Source organism: Pieris napi, chromosome 22 (assembly GCF_905475465.1).
Source record: "Pieris napi chromosome 22, ilPieNapi1.2, whole genome shotgun sequence".
In the NCBI taxonomy this organism is placed as follows: Eukaryota; Metazoa; Arthropoda; class Insecta; order Lepidoptera; family Pieridae; genus Pieris; species Pieris napi.
This window is the reverse complement of record NC_062255.1, coordinates 9,659,895-9,682,526: the sequence shown is the minus strand read 5'-3', so window position 1 is coordinate 9,682,526 and position 22,632 is coordinate 9,659,895. Positions and strand designations below refer to the sequence as shown.

The 22,632-nt window shown below is 34.7% G+C and overlaps 2 protein-coding genes and 1 non-coding gene across 4 annotated transcripts in view; 2 read left to right on the top strand and 1 right to left on the bottom strand.

The window, feature by feature from the left end:
- Positions 1-1,046: 1,046 nt before the first annotated feature.
- LOC125060790 (ubiquitin carboxyl-terminal hydrolase 16) lies at positions 1,047-10,047 on the bottom strand. The gene is made up of 7 exons (XM_047665858.1): positions 9,896-10,047; positions 8,857-9,727; positions 6,951-7,074; positions 5,847-5,997; positions 5,429-5,573; positions 4,162-4,260; positions 1,047-3,276 (listed from the first exon to the last, which is right to left on the bottom strand). The coding sequence occupies exons 2-7, from the start codon at positions 9,695-9,697 to the stop codon at positions 1,718-1,720; spliced, it is 2,919 nt and encodes a 972-aa protein (XP_047521814.1). The 5' UTR covers positions 9,698-9,727; positions 9,896-10,047; the 3' UTR covers positions 1,047-1,717.
- Positions 10,048-10,431: 384 nt separating this feature from the next.
- Positions 10,432-22,632, top strand: part of LOC125060789 (Golgi-specific brefeldin A-resistance guanine nucleotide exchange factor 1) — a 37,543-nt gene continuing 25,342 nt past the window's right edge. For both annotated transcript variants that reach the window (XM_047665857.1, XM_047665856.1), the window contains exons 1-11: positions 10,432-10,945; positions 11,156-11,274; positions 11,522-11,630; positions 11,739-11,906; positions 13,674-13,773; positions 14,530-14,726; positions 15,978-16,146; positions 18,190-18,358; positions 19,522-20,142; positions 21,037-21,187; positions 21,988-22,184. In XM_047665857.1, the coding sequence (XP_047521813.1) occupies positions 10,645-10,945; positions 11,156-11,274; positions 11,522-11,630; positions 11,739-11,906; positions 13,674-13,773; positions 14,530-14,726; positions 15,978-16,146; positions 18,190-18,358; positions 19,522-20,142; positions 21,037-21,187; positions 21,988-22,184 (2,301 nt within the window). In that variant the 5' untranslated portion in view covers positions 10,432-10,644. The remainder of the gene's footprint in view (positions 10,946-11,155; positions 11,275-11,521; positions 11,631-11,738; positions 11,907-13,673; positions 13,774-14,529; positions 14,727-15,977; positions 16,147-18,189; positions 18,359-19,521; positions 20,143-21,036; positions 21,188-21,987; positions 22,185-22,632) is intronic.
- On the top strand, positions 12,341-12,473 carry LOC125061062. The gene has a single exon (XR_007118968.1). It is a non-coding gene; the product is annotated as a U11 spliceosomal RNA (small nuclear RNA).

The following is a 22,632-nucleotide window of genomic DNA, read 5'->3' as shown; positions in this document are numbered from 1 at the left end:
ACAAACACGTATCATCTGCGAACTGGTAGCAAGTGGAGTGTTCTACTTGATTATACCAATACTCACATAAGTTTTGTAATAATACATGAGTTTCAACCGATCTTATGCTAACCTGTTTTCAAATCAAAACAGATTTGTTAACTAAATGTGGTTAACTTACATTGTTTTGAATTGGAATATGCAAATTTTACAATTTAAAAAACGACTGCATCGAGTTCTTACGAAACTTATTGAAAATATATCAAAATACTACAAAAAAACCAGTAGTGCTACAACCTTTTTAGGTCTGGGTCTTAGATTTCATGATCAATTGTCAATCTAATAGGCAAGTATATGCCTGACTCACGCCGTCGACATTTTAGGTCTAAGGCAAGCCGGTTCCCTCACGATGTTTTACTTCACCGTTCGAGCGAATGTTAAATGCGCACATCGTAATTCCATTGGTGAACAGCCGATCCTACCTACGACCTCAGGGTTGAGATGGCACATTGAAGCCACTAGGTCAACACTGCTTCACTAAAAAATACCACTAGATACGGCAATGGTTTAATTACATGGCGGCAACTACCCTCCTATTTTTTATCAAGAATCTATTTCGTGGGAAAATGTTGACTTTATATCAATAAAAAGGGTGCGTGTACTTATGTACGCGTGTAAGAAGTTATACTTCTTTGGCATTATTAAAAATTGTTTTTGATTGCATGCAAATAATTAATTACAATTAAATAATCAAAGACTGGAAAAGGAGTCATTATAGTCAATAAAGTTCAGTTTACATTTAAAAAATTAAATAAATAAATATTTATTATCATTCTCTTACATTAAGTGTAACATAAATTCTATTATTATTCGAATGTTGTTTTTAAATTATGTCCAATGCCGTAGCATCTTCCGTGGGCAACTTCATTCTGTTAATTTTGTGTCACGGTGCGTGCGCATCGTAAAATTTCACTCTCATCAATTTTTCATAACGCGCCTAAAGAAGTATAACTTCAAAAAATATTATTCAAGTAACCTTGACAAAGAACAGGGCATTGATAGATTGATTGAGGTAAAACTATTTTATTAGAGTAATGAAGCATAAAAAATTAATACAGTATAGGATTCAACGTAATAGCATTAAATAAAAACGCATTTAAATTATAAATACAATAAAACGGTATGAAAGACTTTGACAACCAATGGAAGACTATCCCTTTACGAGTCCCAAACGTTTAAAATCTACTTTTTTGCCGACAAGCAAAATTATTGACATACACAATTACTACGAGCGAATCTTTGATAACATATTACTTTGACTACGAGACGGTAATATAAGATCCCTTATAAAAATAAAGGTGTACCTACAATGATAAAGTGATACAGTTCATAGTATGTAGGAGCACCTTTAGAGAAAATGATAATATGATACAGCATATATTTTACTATGTTTAAATATGAGACAAGACCGAAGCTACAAAGAAAAATGTAGGAACCGTCTGGAAACCGTTCAAATCATATCGAGCAGTTGAATTTTAACTGCAAATGTACAAATAATTACTATTGTACAAAGAAAAATCAATGAAACTCCTAATTAATATACAAATTAGAGAAAGTGACAAGCCTTTAAAAACTATATACAGAACATTAAACTTAACAAATCTTACTCATTCCGACCCTACAAAGCGTCAGTCTTCCACTTAAATGCCATCCGTAGAAATCTTAGGCCGGGCTCGATTTATAAAATCCTTTCGTAAAACAGAAGATACGCTTGGGCCCGTAATACTTTGTCTTCGGTCACCTCGGACACCATGCTGTCGGAGACGTAGAACCATCTTCCCGCGGGAGCCTCCGCGCTCGGAGTCGCCCCTTCGCCGGATTCGTAACCCGAAAGATCGGATTCCGAATCGCCGTCACCGTCGCCGCTCCCCGAAGCGGGTATGTTAGCACTCTTGGGCAAAAACCACCATTTCGGATCGTCCCGTTTGACCGCCTGACGCACTTTAACGTACGCCACGTAGTGCCCCCCGTGCATGCCCCCGGAGTGCTCCACGATCCCGTATAGGGAGTACAGCAATTCGTTCTGACCGCGATTGACGTTCGGGAGCTTCTTCAGCTTATCCATGGCGCAGAACGGGGCCAAATCGAGAATCGTCGGAAAGTCCACGTGTTTGGACATCTTCCGGAACATGCACCGGGGGCCGATCTGGAACCTCTTCAAATGAAGGATGAGAATAGCCGGCGGGCTGGACACGAGGAAACGCTTCGAAGCGTTGGTGTACACCGACTTCCCGTTTTTCCCGTTGATCCTCTCCGTGCAGGTTTCACAGCTGACTTTGTTGTTGTCCGTCAACAGCTCGAGCGCAGTGAAATTGCTGAGACAGGACTGGATACTGCATTCGTCTTCGTCGCAAACGTATCTCGGTAAGAGGGGACTCGGCCTGGAGAAGGACATGAAATCGCGACTCGCTCCTCCGAAATTCCTCTCCGGTTCGAGATTGGCTCGAGGCAAAGCCGGCGGCGCGTCGTCGACGGGCGACGGGAGAGTCGGTTTGGGTTTAATGTCGTCCATATCCAACTTCAGCTTTTCCAATTTGCTGCTGACTTCCTGATTGTTTATGTCATTCTGCGGGCCGACGGCGTTGAACTCCCAATTGTTCTCCAAGAGGTCCTTCGATCCTTGGGTGCTGATGCCGCGGGAGACGACCTCGTTCGTGTACTCGGGAGCGAACGATATTCTCGACACCGGTCTTTCGTAGTCGTTCTTGATCGGGGACAACTTATGCAGGGGGCTGGAGAGATCCAGGTTGATTTCGCTGGATAGGGAGCTGTGACTTCCCAATTCCTTTCCGTTGATAGGCGAGTCGACGTTGTCGACCGTCTCTGTGGAGTTATGTTTGGTGGCATCGGGGCTGGCCACTCCCGAATCCGGGTTCGAGAGGTTCTCCAGGCGGCTCAGGGGTTTGTAATCGAGGGCTACGGTCGACGAGGCCGCTTCGGCGAAGTCCTTGTCTTTATCGGTTGATTCTGGAGTGTTATCGGTTTTCTCCTTGTCTAAATCGACCGGGCTAGTTCTGATCGAGTCGGAGCTGATGACTTTTTCTGAATTGTAGCCAGACTCCATGTGGTAGGCTGCAAAGTTAGCTGCAGTGTGGGCGACGGATGGGGTGTTAGAAGTCTGGTTCTGGGCTATCTTGGGCATTTCGTCCAAGTTGTCCTCGACGTCAGCGTCAGACTGCTCCGATGATGATTTACCGTCTTCCTTGCCGTTCACCTCTGTAGATTTGTCTCTAGTGCCTGTAAATAAATATTAAGATTAAATTGAGTTCAGCTCTAGTCATACTAATACTATATCCTAATTGATATTAAATGGTCAAAACCGAATAAAAATACTCAAGACTTGGCCTAAAGGTCTAGATACCAGGCCATAAACTCCAAAAAAAAAAAAAAAAAAATGGTCAAATACGGAATAATAATAATTTATTTGCATATGGTACAAAAATGTTATGGTGGTACATTATTAAAATATATTAAACAAATTAATATTAATTATAATATTTTACGAAAATTAAGAGAATAGTCGATTTTAAAAAACTCTAGTCGGAAAAGATCTTTAAATGTTTTTGGTACATTATTATAAAACTTGGTTGAACCTATACAATTCTAGATCAATTTTTGGCTTAGCCAATTTCTCCCCATGTCTACTTTGACAGTTGTCCATTCCCGTTGATATAAAAATATGTATGTTTTTTTGAACGAATAAGGACATTTCTTAAATACACATACAGTGAAGAGATAAAATTTTGAGAATCTTAAACAAAGGTACGCAACTATCAAGATAGAACATTTTCGTTCCTTATACAGTCAAAATCAGCAGAATTTTCCAAACTTTAAGGTCTTCTCTTTAAATACTAGTTTGATATAATCAGTAGTGATCAATGAAAAAAAAAGCATTGTTAAGCAAGAAATTAGTAGTGAAAACTTAAATTGGAAGCGTAATATTATAATTGTATTTTTTAAATTATGTTCAGCATAATTGTCATGTATTTTAGAATAGAGAGCTTGCAATATATACTGTAGAAAATTCATTATATATTCTTTGGTGTATCTTAATAAATAAATATTAATGAATCTTTATAGAAAATTGCCCAATCGCTATCAATATAGGAAAGAGTAACCAACCTTTGTTCCTTCTAGAAGCTTTCTTGGCAGCGAGTCTCTCTTTCTTGAGCTGATGTTTAGAAGGTTTGTTCTCGTCTTGAACATTGAATGTGGATTCGTCTGAAAAGGTTCATGCAGTGTACAGTGGTTAAAGGGACGTAACACATTTTAGTCACTAACAAAAGGGAAGTGGTTTGAAAGCATCAGGAACAAAGATTAATAAAAGGAGGAGCGAAGTCAAAACGTAATATATTCTTATGTATTGCCGTCGTAAAAAATAGTTTGACAGCTCTTCTGACAATATTTGCATTTGACAACTGTTGTATTGACAGATGACACACAGAAAACGCTATATATACCTAGATTTGTCATATAAGATTTTGTTCTCCATCTTGCATACCAAACAAACACTATACATTATTATTACGTACTCTACACAAAAGAGACACAGCCCATATACAGAGTGTCCCAAAAAAGGAGTGTCAAGCGGTGGTCCAGAGAGCATCCTTAGCGGAACCCGAATAACCCCTCTATGTTCTACGATTTTTTGTACTTAAGAGCTATGTAACCAAACTTTAGTTAAGTAACATATTTATGGTAATAATTAGAAACGTAAACTAAATGTAAACAATCATCGCACACTCGAAACCAATGAGTCCTTGTGTCATTTAGCCTAAATGACAAAAGTCAAGCAAAGTTTATTTTTGTTCGCCTTCCAACCCCACTAACCCTAATTTTGTGTTACTTATAAGCACATATTTTAAAACATTAAAACTAGTCGTTACAAACAAAGATTTTTATTTAAACATCTCCATACAACAACCACCAAACTTAACTGGAGTTATAATTTTTTTCAGTTTCTGGTGAATTTCCGCTTTTTAGGTAATTTTTTGGTGTATCTTTGAAAATAATGACGATAAACAATTGTTCCTCTTTTATTACTTAGCTGAAACACTTTTTGACATTACAACATAAAACCTACAGGTGCAAAAGTTTTTTTATTTAATTTTTTTTTAATATTATTAAAGAAATAGAAAGCAAAAATATCCTTAGTTAACAAGCTTTTCCTCTTGTAAATTTCATTTAGCTATCACTCTTGTAACATACGTAAATTATTATTTGATGGTCTTCCTAAAACTGGCCTCTGTGAACTTGTCTTTATAATTGTGGTCGGGGGGCGTGGCTGGGTCGGCAGGTAACAATCACTATTTCCTTAACGCGAAATTTAGCGACAATTCTAGGGGCGATGCATTTATAACAAAAAAAAACTAGTCTATATAAAACCTACCATTCGCTCTTCTCCTGGTAAGGGCAGGTGGTTGTGGTCGTGAAGCTGCTACAGGCAAAGACAAGTCAAGGAAGTACTCGGCTCTGTCTGATTGCTGGTAACATTCCTGACATTCCAGTGTTGAGACTAGAAATCCACGGAATACCTGCAATGTATATTAAAACATATTTTTAATTGTTTTTGTTTCGCGTAATGGTATGTTTGTTCTAGTCATATTTTTTAAAATAATTCCGGTTCTCCCAAAGAATTTCAAATATTTTTATGATTCATGACAAGTTACAATAATAATATATAATTATTTCTGTTACATACAAATATTTTATAGTTATTGTATAGTTGCAAAGCTTAGAAGGCTGATCATCAACTTTTCTATATTCCTTTGACCCAACACCAATTTGTTAACAATAAAAAAAATAACCTGCTCAGGTCTAAGCATAGTATCCGATGCCTGCTGACCATAAAACTTGACTTTCTGTTTCAGATCACCATCAACTTTGGACGGATCAACCTTGGAGTTCATTCCAAGGCTGCTTAAAATCACCGATTGGTAACGACGAAGGTCCTCTGATCTGAAATTAAATATTACAAATTATTTAACATAATTACAGTAAAAGCTTGGACCGTTTTGATCTCCAGAAAAACAATTATTGTTTGGTATTGGTAATTGGGAATTATAAATTAATCATTACACAGAATTGTTTACCCCAAGCCCAATTTGTGTAGGTACACACATACCAAATTTTAATTAGCTAACTAAGGTTAATTAACGAACTAGAGATATTTTCATTATTTTTTTGTATTTGTTGAATAATTCTAAATCTATTTTGCAGTAGTTACTATATATTATACTATGTTACTATATATATACATTAGATAAGTTGAATAACAACATATTCAAATTTTCTTTAAAATAAAAAGCTACAGACAAATTGCCTTAATCAGTTTCAGAAAAAATAGCACACACTCAAATCTTAAAATGTTTCTAGAATTTATTAAAAAAACAAATCTATAAAGGCACCTATAGCTCTGTGGTACACATAATAAGCAGTTTAAATATAGAAACCCTCTTTTTAAAGATATCCAAGAAATCTTTCAATTGTAAACATATGTTTATAAGGAAAACATCTTACATAATTTGTTTCGTCAATGTTATATTATCAAATTTGGTTGTATAATTAGTTTATCATAATTATAATTGGTTTATCATAATTTTAATTATGATAATTGCGTCATTGTAAACTTAATTGGGGGCTAACCAGATTTCTTTTTAACCATCAATATTTAAGATATTTTTCTATTTTTAGTAAAATTACATAATGCATGATACGGATGTAATATTATATGAACAAAACGCTACCAACAAATGCTGATGCCAGTGTGAGAATATCTAGTAGTTTTCATTGATGGACATTAATATAAATTTAAATGAAAATTAAAACTAATGAAAATTGTTCCCTTTTTTCTCACAAAAATTTTTGTTTGTTACGTGCATAATTGGCCAGGACAACAAATACTAACTAACCTGACAGCTTCAAGTAAGTGTCGTAAGAGTTCATGTGAGTCATGCTGATCTCCACCACCAAATTGTGGTAACTTGTTGACTAGAGCCGAGAGCAGCTTACGTGGAGTGTACACACCACCCTCACCTGAAAAAATAATTCAAAATTTATTCAAAATCAAGTAATTTTCTATATGATTTAAGAATATTAGTAATAAATTCATTAATTAAGCAAAACAGTAGTTATTTTGGGGTATTAACATAAATTATGCAGATACATGTGCCTCCATTGATCAGAGAATATGAATTTAAATGTTATATTATGGTTAATTATAATGTGGCATGACATGACATTTTAATTGGTTGATTGTGTAGTGCTTTTAAAATTTTGTAAGTCTTTAACATTTTTTAACACACCTATATTAAGAACACCTAACCAAACATAGGATTATAGAAAAATCTAGCAATTTCTATTCAATGTTAAATTAAGCAAGCTTAAATAAAATGGCTTCATTTTATGTAATCAGTTTAAAACACTTTTATTATGGTCACAACATAGTTAATATGTATTTACATAATATTTAAATTAATAATGTCTTAGGATAATTTAGTTACAGTCGACTCTCGATAATTTGACACTCGTTAATTTGAATCTCTCGCTAATTTGAATTTATTTTCCGGTCCCTTGAAAAATACTCGATAAATTGAATAAAATCAATGATAATTGGTCCCTTCGGTAATTTGAAGTTGAAAAAGTATTATCTTGCTCGCCAACATGCGATAATTTGAAATCCGGTCTTCCCTACTCTCTATAATTTAAAGCGTTTATCATGCACATACCTGTCGTTTGTTTACATACATGCACAGACTTGTCAATTGTTTACATAAATGAGTCACTCACTCAAAAAAAGATTACAGACTTCTTTTCAAAATAAAAATTTGTGAATAATTGTTATTACATAATAAGAATATAGCAATAATAAGTAATAAGTTTTGATCAAATTCTTATTTCCTTCAGAAGTGGTTATTCAAACACTTGTTATTTTGAACTCTTGATAATTTGAAATTAATCTCTGGTCCCTTAAGTTTCAAATTATCGAGAGTCGACTGTATCTCTTAATTTATGCATTTAAAGATTTTATTATTATGCCAGCCCCAGGGAGTACTTGGTAATGCACAGTAGATATCACCCAGAAGCTCCAGGTTTTTGCTTCATCTACTGGCATCAATATTTAATCAAACCTAATTACAAAAAAAAAATATTTATATTACAATTGAATTAACTCAATATTTGCTTTAATAAATACTTTTGTTGCTTAGTGCACAAAATTTCATGAGACTAATTTAGAAAATGACTATCACCCATTTGTGAAGCATTATTCTAAATATATCTGTGAATGTGGTATCTATAAATATTTAACATATCTCTTTAGTGAAATGGCATGAGATATATAGGTCAGTAAAAATACTTAGTAAAACTTATATTGCATTTTAAATTACATGAAAAATACAGTACATAAATTAATTAATTATAAAAGTAATAATTATATTAATTCATCTCAATTAGCTGTTTTGTCAAAATGGCACTATGTAATATCAATACAAACAACAGGTTAAAATACATAACAGCAATTTTATATCTTTGAATGTTTAAGAATATATATTCCACATTATTTATTTATTAACATGAAATATTCTAGAATGGATTCCCTTTAATGTAAATTTCTTATGATGATGCTACTTTATTTAAAAATAACTATAAACTTACAATTAACCTGTAAAATTACAATTCTAATAAGGAAGTAATTATTTTGTTTTCCTTAATAATTATTCAAGAGATTGAAATGAAGACATTTATTTGTTTTAAATTATTTTATATAAAATGGTTTTAAATGATTTTATATCACCTGTGTACTGTAAAAGAACATACCTGTCTGTAATTCAGCCAATGTTTCCGCCAGTGTCCTAGTTAAAGGTCCCCACTCTGCAAGTTGTCCTGTAATTGGAGGAAGGTCAACTTCCTTTCCATCATCCCCATTTTCACCTTTAAGCTTTAACTTTCCACCTGGTAATGTAAATCTCTCCCCTGGTGCAGCCATCTCTTGCAACACATCCAACAAATATGGAGTCTGCACTAGGCACTGCATTACCGAGTTAAAGAAGCAAGTATTACCTAGGTTTGACAGGCCTCTAACCCTAGGTAAATTTAATGCCATAGCTTTATCTTTAAGCTTATCGGTTTTAATTATATTTTCTACAGTTAATGGGACTTCTATATTCTTGTTTTGAGGGTCAAGAAACAGTTCTATAGGTGGTAGTCTAGGGTTTCCAGTAGCCTGTTTTTTAAGATATTCAATACATTCATGCAGTTTTTTAGAACTAGTAGCTGTGACTTCATTGTTGCAGTTATAACAATACACTTCCCAAGAGGTTGTATTAGCAGTGAGGGCATGACAGTCAGAGTGTGGCGTGTTAAAGTGGTTAAGGGCGTGCTTATTTCGGGCTCGTCCACATAATTGGCCCCCACAACGAAGACACATCCATAAAGACAAATCTATCTCAAAATTCGGGTCGTCGTCCTCGGTTTTCGGATTTTTCTTGCATTCGGCACATTCCTTTTCAAATCCACTAGTTTTAAGAGCTCTTTTCAACTTTGCTAGGTCCACGGCCTTCGCAACGTGAGGGCATGTGGATTTAATAGTTTCATCGCAAGATTCAGTCGATTCATCACCGTTTTCCGATGGATCGCTCTGTCTCTTTTTCTTCACCATTCTGAGAACTTAATTTGGGCTACGCACCGCCTGCAACGTAATCAGATACAGTTTTTAAGAATAACCCTACGATCACAAAAAGAGCAAAATTGACAAAACGTTGATAGACATTGCACGCATGACGACGCACATTCACTGCGAATTCGACGGAAAACGTAACGTTTTAATAATTATTATGTATTTTATTCATGAACTTACAGTTACTTAGTGAGATCTAGTAGATATTTTACAAGGAACAACGTCACTCTCTCTAAATTATTATAAGAAAAATTTCCTTTTGTCAAAAAAGTAAACCACAATCGTCCGACATCTTGAACTCTGACAATTATATTATGACAATTGGCCTTATTAGAAATTGACTATTGTAAATATTGAGATTTGATCGACTTAAATGCACCGCGGCCTAAATGCATTAAACTGAATTACCTAACGATATTAAATAAATTACAATATATAAGTGGTTGCCTGGAAGAGATCGCTCGAAAGCGATAAGCCCGCCAATAAACAATTTAATTTAATTATGTCAATTGTATTTCGTTTCTGCAACAAAGTTTTAATAAATAAATATAATACAAACAATGAGCATATTAATTTGATCTCGAATTTTAAGTTTGTTTTATATAGTTTCCAAATAAATTTACGTTAATACAAATTGAGAATGCTGCTATCTAGCGGAGTCAAGCTATACTAAACATTTAAGACGTCAGTCGTCAACACGTAGGTCATTGTTTTTATTTGTCAGATGTCAGTGACGATATCGAATTCGAACATTCTTGGTTTAATGAATTCGGACTGTTTTTATAGATTGTATATTAATTTATCCAGCCTATTCTCTAAAGATGAGTGTAGTGTCGTTTTAAGTGCCCTAAAATATGTAACTGTTGAGTCTAGTCCCAGAACCAATGACCAATAATTTGTTAATAGATTTTGGATAAAAGTGTTTAAAAATGTCTTTACCCGGGAATGGAATCTTTGTGGTCCAGGGCGAGATGGCTATGCTGGTCACCGCCATGCGAAGGAGTGCACGGTGGGGATCTCACTCTTTCCCAAACGAAGAATACGATATGCTCATGCGAACCTTTCAAGACCTGAAAATAATTTTGAATCAAGTTGATGATCTTCGTCTATTAGATCCTGCGACTTATTTAAGCCCTTTCTTAGAAGTGATACGAAGCAAGGAAACAACTGGACCCGTCACAAGCTTAGCACTATCATCTATACATAAGTTTTTATCATATGGGCTGATAGGTAAATAATTTATAAATATCAACTTTAAGTTGTGCTAAATTCAGTTTTAAACAGAGTAGGGAAATATGTAAATAGAATACTCTTTGGATCTGAGATCCAAAATGAATGAGACAAATATAAGTACAATTAAAACTTATTCGATTTTCTAATAGTATTAATTGTAAATGTTTTTATAAGTATTAAATTATATGGATTATATTTAAATTATAGACCCCACACACCCAAGTGTTCCTGCCACAGTGGAGGATATAGCAGATGCTGTAACACATGCTCGGTTTGTTGGCACAGACCACTCATCGGATGGTGTTGTTTTAATGAAAATATTACAAGTTAGTACAGGTCCTGTTAACATAAGAGCCTCTTGATACCATTGTTATAATTTTAGCTTTGTAGAGTTTCAAGTTTTTGTACTTTTTTCATAAAACTTTCTTTTACTAGTACTCGTTGCACTAAACAAGATTGTTATAATGTGTTTAAGGTATGACCACAGATTAAGCGCTGATAATATTTTGGGTTTTGTACTTTTTTAGTATGTCTATAAATAAATAAATACAATGTAATCAAATATTTATTTAGGTATTACGAACACTGATGCTAAGCCCTGAGGGTGCCATGTTGACAGATGACAGTGTTTGTGAGATTATGCTCAGCTGTTTCCGAATTTGCTTTGAAACTAGGCTTACAGGTAAGATTATGATGAAATCAAGAATGCCTTGGTTTATACTTTAGATACTTTTTAATCCAAAATATTCTGTAAATGAAAATGGTTAAGTAAGAATTTTTTTTTTATCAGAGCTTCTTCGTCGTAATGCTGAACAGTGCCTCCGTGACATGACACAACTTATATTTATGAGACTACCTCAGTTCTCTCCTGAAGATAACAATACTTTTACCACTATTGGCCTGTCTCTAAAGCGAAGAGATAAGGTTAACAAAAAGAAATCCCTTACTAATGCTCACAGTAAGTATTTGTTCAGATTTTATAGCTGTAATTAAGATTTTTGTAAAGTTTTGTAATTTCCTTATATAAATTATTTGTATTGTTTTGGTTAGAAAAATGTAGTTTTTGTAACAGTGATTTTATTGCACTTTCATCTTTAGACTGTTGAAGGAATGTTAATGGATTTTAAACAAGTACATATGTCTCCACTTTGTTAAAAACAAACATTCATATCAATTCTTAATTAATTCTTATATCAAATTTGTCCTCAAGACTTTTTATAATATACATATATATTATAGATAAAGTCTTGGCTAAGTTTAAGTTATTTCAATATTTGATATCCTCCATAATGTGTTTACATTACTCGCCACTAGATGGCATTTTAGCGACTTAAATCGCGCTATCGCTGTATATGAGAAATATTATGTATGGTTTACCTTGGTATGAATTGCTAAAAGGGTGTTTACCGCTTAAATGGTACGTGTGCCGGTTTCCGGTGCGCGGGGTATGGTAATCAAGACATACTCAACACATAATTTTTGTTTCCGAGAGGCAGTTGGCTACCACCTATGTACCGGCGCCTCCTTTTATTAAAGAAATGTCTTATTAACTATTGATTAATTACTCAATAGTCAATACTCAGTAGTAGGGATGTGACATTCTGCATAAAAAATCGATTATTTTTATTTATCGACTTTTTCCTAATTTTTGAATTCTTTTCAAAATAAACACCTTAAATATTTTCTTTTTCTTGGTTTTTGTATTTAAAAATAAACAATAGAAATTATAAACACAAATTAACGTTTAAGAATAATCAAAATCGAAATTAACCTAATCTCGTTTTGATAGATTTTAGGTGAAATTTGATGCTGAGTGTATGCCTTTTCAGTAGCACATTGCAGTATTTTTGTTGTCTTTTTTATTGTATGAACCTTGTGCTGCTGGATAAATTTATTTTACTTTTAGCGATTTGCTACAAGACACATTGTCTTTACAAATTTTTTGTACGATGAATAGTTTAGGAGATATAGCCCACAAACGCCTATATAAAAGGATCTGAGCAGGGCACAAAGCAATAATATACCAAAGCCTCTTTTTACATTTAGTTCTGTATCGCTCTGTCTATACTGGAATATTTCAAAACACTCAAGAAAGGAAAATTTTCAATTTAACACCATTCGATAGTACTACTTAATGTTGGGAATATTAAAGAAAATACGTTAAATATTAAAATACATTCACAATTTTTTGTTTGATTTATATTAAATTTTTTCCAACGACCTTCGCACCGCCTAATAGTCAGTCGTGTTACAGATTATTTGAAAGTAAAATGAATTCAAAATTAATATTAAGTTTACAACGTTACTAAGATATATATATATAACCAATACTTATTTATTTAAATCCCTTTTCATTACTTAGTATTTAATTTTTAGTTAATTTTTATTTGTTGTTGATGTTGTTATAGTCTTCAAGTTGTACTAAATAAAATGGGTCTATGTTGTCTAATTGGATTAAATTATTATTATTAATGAAGAAATCTAAAATCGATATATCTTGTTGATTCGGAACCTTTATTTAAAATACCTTCGTTAATTTGAGGGAAAAGTTTATCGTATTAGAACATTAATGGTTAACAGTTACCCATGATAATTTTGTATTAGATTTTTTTCATCTATTCAGCTATTAAGTACAGATACAAATAAAAATCATAACAATTCAGTCCAGCCGTTCTCGTGTTCGAAGGAACCCGATTTTGTTTTATACTATGCTTCTAATCAATAGGTACAAACTCCTTGGACAGAAAATCGCCAGTTACTGACGCTTTAGCAAATGATACCCAACCCGATACCGAACCGAGTAAGGTCCCAGTTCTCAAACAAAGGTAAGGTATATTGGAGAAGTCTGTTGACTGACTGGCTTTAATGTCAATAATTTTTACTATATATGTTAAATTTATTTTGAATTGAAAGTAAATGTCCTTATTCAGAAACGAGATTCTAGCGCTTAGTGTGTCTTCTATATGTCAACAACATATTGGATTTTGACATGTTATAAATTGAGCCTTAGTGAAACGCGGCCTTTCTAGCACGTTATTTCAGGCAGTCTATTGAATTACTACACTACTGTATATTTACAGTGATCTACAATAAAGATAATGAAATGTGTTTTTAGAGATCGCAAGATATTTTCATAGGTTAACTTCAATATTGTTGCGTTCAATCAATAGATTATCTTTGTGTCTTGCAATACTTCTGGAAAAAAACAACTGGGTAACTAGAAAACAATAATTATTACGTGGTACATGATTAAAACAGTTTAAAAAAATTTAGTGTTACAAATTAAGAATGACTGAATGAGTGAGTGTGTGAATAAGTGTGTATGTAAAATGTAAACCTCAAAGTCATACCAAGATATGTAGTAATGCCTCTTGTCGAAATCCAATATGGCTAGTGTCATTTCTATGTGACTTGCGAGTTTACATATATATATTAACAATCTCAGAATCCATAGATTTGGAAATTTTATTATAAACGAAGGGGCCCCTAAATGCATAGGACCGTAAATAACTAAACGTTTTCATATATGTATATTTATAAGTATATTGATAAATTAATTTAACAATACTATCGCTTTTTAGTCAAGACAAAGATGTAATAAATGAAGAGGAGATAACGATAGAACCAGACGAAATTAAACCAACGACCAAGCATGGACGTCATTCTTCCATGGACTTAGCTAATGGAAACACACCTATCAGTCAACTGCTGGAGAAATGTGTCAATTCGCATGAAAAGGATGAAGTGACTACAGGTGATGCAAAAGAGGAGAATGAAGGTGAGTAGGAAGATCGTATTTTTCATATCTTGTGATTGATTTATAATAAGTAATAGATAACTTAAATTACGTTTATATGTCGGACGTAATTATTTTTTTATTCACATTTTGTTGCATTAAAAAAAACACAATAACACAAGCAAAACTAAAAAACGAAATATGATGGGTAAAGTGCAAGAAGTGCATAACTAAATGATATTAAAAAAATTATAGAACCTTAATCTAAAGTAATACAAAAAAAAGTACGTGCGTCATCTTTGTACATTAATTCTTACAAAGGTAAAAGCCCCAATAGATGATCATCTACCGGTATATTATCACTTCATGTATTTGTATATCTATATTCACATTGTTTACACACTGTATATGTGCTAATGATAATATAAATAAAAACTCTACGTTTACTGCACAAGACGACAGAATTGCCATCTAAAGATTTAATATGTAACTACTAAACGAATACATCAACCAATATCGTGAATTTTTTCTTGATCTCCCTTACTCTTTCTCTCAATCTTTCTCACTATAGCTCTCTCCCACCTCTCGCTCCATGGCACTGTGCGTTATGCAACGTTCGCTCTATCTCACTCTCTCTCTCGATCTTTCTCACTTGCTTGCTCCCTACTCTCGCTCCATGGCTATTTGCTTCATGCTACGTTTGCCCTTTCTCACTCTCTCCTTATAGCTCTCTCCCTTTTCTTCGACAAAAACGCTGCACATATTCGTGACGCTAATATTATTATTATTGCGTTTCATTCGTAAAAAAATTACCCTCATGCGCCTAAAGAAGTTTCACTTCAAAAATTTTAATAAAACAAACTAAACTAAAGAAAAGGAAATACAAGAATTACGTGAAGAAACAAGAAGAAGAAAAGAAGAAAGTCACGATTGATCAGGATAGGATAAGGTTAAGAAATGTTTATGCAGAAGAGTTGTAAAAGATGAAAGAGTTAAAAAATATAGAGAATCCGCAAAATATTGCTTAAGAACGGAGTTGTTGTATAAAATTAACCAAATAACTTGACAATAGTTAAGTTCGATGGCGGTTGTATGCATACAAATAAATCACTTTGTTTGAAGCTGGATAACAACTGGCTTGAATTATTTAAAACATGAGCTTATAACTAACTAACATTAGGGGTAGTGGAGTTGCGACGCTGGATTAACAAAAAAACTAACTTGACTTATTAAAGAGTTCTTAAATCTATGTAACACTTATGTTATTGGACATTATCGGAAACGTTTTTTTAGTGTCAGCCGAATCACTCGAAGCTCCCGAAAGTGCAGAAAAAGATGTAAACCTAGAAGCAAAAGAAGAAAAAGTAGAGGAATATGTCAACCATCGCGGCATTAGATTTATGGCCCAGGATGATACTAACTTGCAACCGTATGGCCTTAGCTGTATTAGGGAGATATTTAGGTAAGTTTCAGTTTAGTAGAATGTAAATAAAGTGAGATGAGTTGAGTAAATAATTAATTATTAATTCCACCCGTATCACCTGGTCGTTCCACGACTGAGCGTTTTTGAAGGTAGTTTTTGCCGCGCACTTCTATGTGGAACCAACTGCCAACTGACGTATTTCCGAACCAATTCGACTTAGAGTCCTTCAAGAGCCTTTCAATTCTTAAAAGGACGGCAACGCACTCGCGCGCCTCTGGATTGAGAGTGTCCATGAGCGGGTGTTATCACTTAACATCAGGTTTTATAAAAAAAAAAGTTTAAATTTACTTTATTTTAAATATATGTTTTATAAAATTAATAGTAATCAATGCCATGTTAACTCAAGTTTCGTTTAGTATTACGTAACGAAAGCGTTCAAGTATTACGTAATGAATTTTGGAGGGGGGGTCCTTTTGTAAAACGTTACGATGCGGGCCGGGGATTGAATTACGCGTTATTGTTAATATTAGGTCCTTACATATGAAATTGGCGTTTTACGTTTTGTCCACTTTGACCTCAAATATCTCCTCTTTGGTTAAGAATTCCAAATCAAAATTTGTACAGCTATTTACTCATGTATTTGTGATTCGATGACCGTCATTCATTTGATTTTTTTCTTCTGTTTTTTTCTGTTTGCGTCACTCATTTTACAAAATGGAAAACTTAAAGTATCGCATTATTTACGAGTACGAGTTCCGCCGTGGCACTAGTGCTGCGGAAACGACTCGAAGGGTGAATGATGTGTATGGCGGTCATGTTGCAAAAGAAAACACAGTTCGTTTTTGGTTCCAACGTTTTCGTTCTGGAAATTTCGACCTGCAGAACAAGCCCCGTGGACGGCCTGAGACCCAAGTTGATAATGAAGTATTGAAGGCTATTGTGGAAGCGGATCCATCGCAAACCACGTCCGAGTTAACTGCAGACTGCGGTGTTAGTCATAAAACTGTTTTAATTCACTTGAAGCAAATTGGGAAGATTAAAAAGCTTGAAAGATGGGTACCTCACGAATTGACTGAAGCAAACCGGCAAAAGCGCGTCGACTGCTGCGTTACATTACTGAACCGGCACAATAATGAAGGTATTTTAAACCGAATCATTACCTGTGATGAAAAATGGATTCTTTACGATAATCGGAAGCGCTCAGCACAATGGTTGGATCCTGGCCAGCCAGCCAAATCCTGCCCCAAGCGAAAATTAACCCCAAAAAAGTTACTTGTAAGCGTTTGGTGGACTAGTGCCGGTATTGTTCATTGCAGTTTTCTCAAATCTGGCCAGACTATTACGGCTGATGTCTATTGTCAGCAATTGCAAACCATGATGGAAAAGCTAGCGGCTAAACAACCTAAGCTGGTCAATCGCTCCACGCCACTGCTACTTCACGACAACGCTAGACCACACACTGCACAACAGACGGCTACCAAATTAGAAGAGCTTCAATTGGAATGCCTAAGACATCCTCCGTACTCCCCGGACCTTGCTCCAACAGATTACCATTTTTTTTCGAAATTTGGACAACTTCTTGCAAGTGAAAAAATTTAACTCCGATGGGGCAGTCCAAATCGCCTTCACAGATTTTATTGATTCCCGTCCGACTGGTTTTTTTAGTAAAGGGATCAATGAACTACCTATGAGATGGCAAAAGGGCATAGAAAACAATGGTTCATACTTTGATTAATTAAATATATTATATTTAAAAATATTCGACTTTTTGTTCCTCCCATACAAAACGCCAATTTCATATGTAAGGACCTAATATTATTTTCGATTTGCCAGTACTTTACACCACATAATGGTAACTTTTAGGTATAAAGAGTCACTGGGTGGTCACGAAACGTTTTACTATACTTGGTTACATGGGGGAGGGTGTCAATAATCTTCAAAAATTGCGTGACGCAATACTTGAACGCTCACACGAACCTTTATGGGCTTTTTGTTATTACTAATCCAGTAATTTCACGTATGATAAATACTCCTTAGTAACAGTCAATAGAGATGTAATTGCAAGTGATCCCGTTATTTCAGGTTCCTAATATCTCTATGTAACCCACTGGATACCCAAAACACGTCAGCGATGGTACACCTGGGACTGCAGCTGGTCGGAACTGCTTTGGAAGTGTCGGCCGATAGACTGGCACAATATCCGTCACTGCTATATCTAGTCAAGGATCCACTTTGCAGGAATTTGTTGAGTGTGAGTATTATATCTGTTATCGTATATATAATATTCGTCCATGGGGATGAAGGAGAATAGGGCGCCCCAAAAATGGTGGATAAATAGAAGTGGTAGAGATAGCAGGAAGTAAATGGAGAAAGAAAACCATAGATAAAATCAGTTGGATAAAGCTGGAGGATGAAAGGGTTCGGATCAACGTTACTGAAGGTAGCTAGGAAATATAGGTGACCAGAAAAAAAAGTATAAAATCTTTATAACAAATCTAAGCTCTATATTTGTAATGGAAATTAAAACGGGTTTTATTATTAAGGTTTATCCCGATTTGGTTTGAATGAATTAATGTAAATTTAAGGTCAAAGTCAAATAATTTATTTCAATTAGGCCTATTAAAAGGCACTTTTGAAAGTCAAAAGTACAAGTTTAAAATATTAAAAAAATGACTCTAGTTGCATGAAACTCCATACTTACTCTTTTAAAAAAGTTTTTACAATATTTTGTACACGTTGATTTGATAATAATATGTGAAGAACATGTACCTAGAACAAAAAGAACTACGATACTGAAATAAAATAGGCGCATTGTCAAAAATAATTTATTCATATAGTAACATAATGTACACTTATGAATGTCAAAAAAGAAATATACATTAAATGCTTCTAATTTTGCATTTACTGCCAGTTCTCAATTCAAGGACGTAGAACGGACGAGAAGAACTGGCAATAAGCTCTCCGCCACTCTTTTTAATCGCCAAGTTTTTTGTTTTAGACAACGTTTGTAAGGAGCTGCAACCATTACACCATGTTCCACATGACATCTTAAGTAATAAATAATAATAAAATGAATTTCTTTGTTTGTACCGTTTATTAAATTCAATTATATTATTTGTTTAACATAACATAGTTATCTCTAATTATATTCTTAAGGGGTTTTTGAATAATTTATTTATTTATAGAACAGCTGCTTATTGACTCACAATGCACTAGTAAATGCATTACCAGCACTTATCCTTGGTCAAACTCAAACTCAAACTCAAAATATCTTTATTCAAGTGGGTAACCAAGTACACTTTTGAATCGTCAAGTTAAATTAATCATAAATTTACATTTACCATTGGTCCAAGAATGGGTGTTCGTATTATTCCATTCTGGTTTTCTATATCTTCTGTTCTGTATTCGTTACAGCTTCTTGACACCGAAAGAATATCAATCTACGCTCTGGATTTACAAATCTGGTTCCTCCTCTTCGAAGCTCTACGCGTCCACCTGAAATTTCAAATGGAAGCGTTCTTCAAGAAGATTATAGACATAATATCCACGGATACAACCAAAGCCATCTACGAGCTAAAGGAGATCCACCACATCACGTTGGAGAATTTGTCCCAGATATTCAGAATTCCCGGCCTCTGTACTGAGATGTACTTGAACTTCGACTGCGATGTTTACTGTATGAATGTCTTTGAGGAGATGACGAAATTGTTGTCAAAGAACGTTGTCTCTTCCACGGCGTATAACATCCATTCGTTGTCATTGGAGGTGCTGATGACGATCATTGAAGCGATCGAAATGGGGACGAGCCAGAAGGAAAGGAGTTTCGAGGAGAAGATAATTGTGGAGGAGAGGGGGGAGTTTGATCGTGGGGGACATGTTACGTTGGAATTGGGGGGACTGGATGATGTGTCGGTCGTCAGTGATCACGTGACTCATGATATAAGTCACTATTTTGGGGGGAGAATGGGGAGACATAAGCCGACGATGGAACTGCCGACGGAGGCCGAGTTGGATAATATCAAGAATTTGAAGAAGGTTAGGTTTTTTATTTAAGCAAGTATTAAACACTTGAATATCCCTCCTTTCCGGTGAACGCGTTTTGGCCGAAATTCACCGATGTCCAGATTGAGCATTCTGTTAAACGAGCTGAATCTGGACATCCATAGTTGCTCACATCAGACTTTGAGAGCGATTTTCGTTTAGTGTTTGTTTAAATTTTATTATTGTTTTGATTAATAAATTTTATTACTTCTTGTATGCTATGTTTGCCTGTAAGTGCTTGACACATTGAAAACTGTATTTTATTTTCTTCTGTCAATGTATTAATGTGCCAAGCGTTGGCAAGCTTTTATAAATAAATAAATAAATGAAAATTAGACCGGATTCTCGTTTAACATTTTCATCCACTTACAAAAAAAGAAAATACATTTGTGGTAAAATTCTTAGGTTTGTGTGGTTTAAGACAATCCTTGGTACTGTCAAATATCCCAATCGAGGAAACTGTCAAATTTGATCAAAATCGGTTCTGGACCTAGGTATATCTAAGTATATGACTTACTCCGCTGACTCTGCTACCCTTGGCCTCCAGCTGCAGCAGTCCCTCCTTCACCGTGTCAATCCAGCTGTACCTAGGCCGACCCACTGGTCTCGGACCACTACACCGGCTCGGGTACACCTCTTTCACCGCCCGATCTTGGCCCATACGCTCATGATGCCCCAGCTAACGCAGTCGATGGGCCTTGTATTCGCCTATTATGTTGGGGAGGGCTGCGCTCTATTTTCTCTATCTCTCTAACTCTTCTATTTCAGCATTTTTTCGAACTCTCCATGACCCGTCCTAGTTTCTGCACATCAATCAGTGCTAGCCTCACAGTCGTACATTAAGACAATTAGTACACTAGTATATTATATATTGCACATTTTTTTCAGTGGGTTACCCAAGGCACAGAGCTTTTCAATCAAAAACCAGAACGCGGTATAGAATACTTGCAAGAACACGGCGTACTGGCAACACCACTTGATCCAAAGGACGTTGCCACTTTCCTCAGAGAAAATCCTGATTTAGACAAGAAAATGATAGGTGAGATTAAAATATTTAAAGGTGCCAGTTAAAGTTTGAAAAATCTCTAAAAAATGTGATAATATATGTACAGTGTCGAGTTTTTATGTGCCTTAACGCTATCATATAAAGATATATATAGAAGTATCAAGTAAAAATGGAGCTAATGGTCTCTAAAACGTATATCTTGCTAATTATTTTCTTCATTTGATTTAAAAACTGGTGATTTTAAATTAACGTAAATTTAGTTTTTTTTTTGAACTGAGATTCATAAGCTTTTTAATAAATTGTCTCTTGACTGAGGCATTCCATTGCAATCTAGCCTATTTTACGACAACAAAGCCTATTTTAATAATAATAATTGACATAAGAAAGTGTCTAACAGTCTCTATTAAGAGGAAGAAGCTGTCCTTGTGTTTTCTTTGTTCCCATATTTTTTTCACCAAATTTCGATTGCTTTATCACTTGACATATAATTTGTTTTAATTGGACCACACAATTTTAACAAACACATGATATAACAAACAAATTGACATACAAAAATATGAAAAAACGGTGATAATAAAAAAACAATAAAAAATACAAACTTGAATCAAGAAGTGTATTTTCGGTACTTTGTCCTTGTTCTCCGCTTAGCCGAGGCCAGAGAACCACTTATACAAATGTTGTTTATATTATGACAGACAACAACTTACCTGGCCCAGTTGACGGCTTGTGTCAGGCACAGAAGGCTGATCTCCTCTTGCCTATCAGTCACAAATGTTTACGAAACAATAAATCAGAAATCTTCTCTTAATATTTTAAAAATATAATTGTTTTAGGTGAATATATATGCAAACGTTCGTCTAGAGGCGAAGATGACGATGGACCGAGCGTATTAACAGCATTTGCGGACAGTTTTGATTATTCTCAGCTGCGAATTGAGCAAGCTTTGCGGTTGTACCTAGAGACGTTTAGACTGCCGGGGGAGGCCCCGCTCATATTCCTCGTTATGGAAAAGTTCGCTGAACGATGGCATGTAAGTTGTGTTATTGGTTCTTGTCGTTAGTAGAAAAAAAAAACCTTTATAATTTTTTTTATTCTTCAACTTTTTAAATTTCACTAAAATTCCCGACTACCCTCAAATTTATCGAAACTTGTGGAGATTTGCGCCCGAACTCAATAATTAATCCACAATCTCAGATTGTAAACAATGTGAGATCAGACCGTGACAGTCGATCGATCCTATCTGCATCCCAATAACCAAACTATGCGAAGACAATCCAATTTTGGCGACGGATAAAATGTTCTTTGTCGTTCCATTTTACCGACTTTTCACTCATATTTGATAATCAATGTAAACCAAATAAAGTAAATAAAACCGTACAAATAACATTAAAATATACATGTAAAAATAAAATATATATCGATGGCCCCAACGAATAAACGTGCAATCGAAAAACAACAACTTTTCAGGAAACAACAAA

What these genes read in the sequence shown, in the direction of transcription:
- LOC125060790 (XM_047665858.1), bottom strand. Translation starts at nt 9,697, where the DNA reads ATGGTGAAGAAAAAGAGACAGAGCGATCCATCGGAAAACGGTGATGAA. An exon ending in CACTTACTTGAAGCTGTCAG is followed by an intron (nt 5,998 to 6,950) that starts GTTAGTTAGTAT and finishes ATTTAATTTCAG; the next exon opens with ATCAGAGGACCTTCGTCGTT. An exon ending in AGCTTCTAGAAGGAACAAAG is followed by an intron (nt 3,277 to 4,161) that starts GTTGGTTACTCT and finishes ATTTATTTACAG; the next exon opens with GCACTAGAGACAAATCTACA.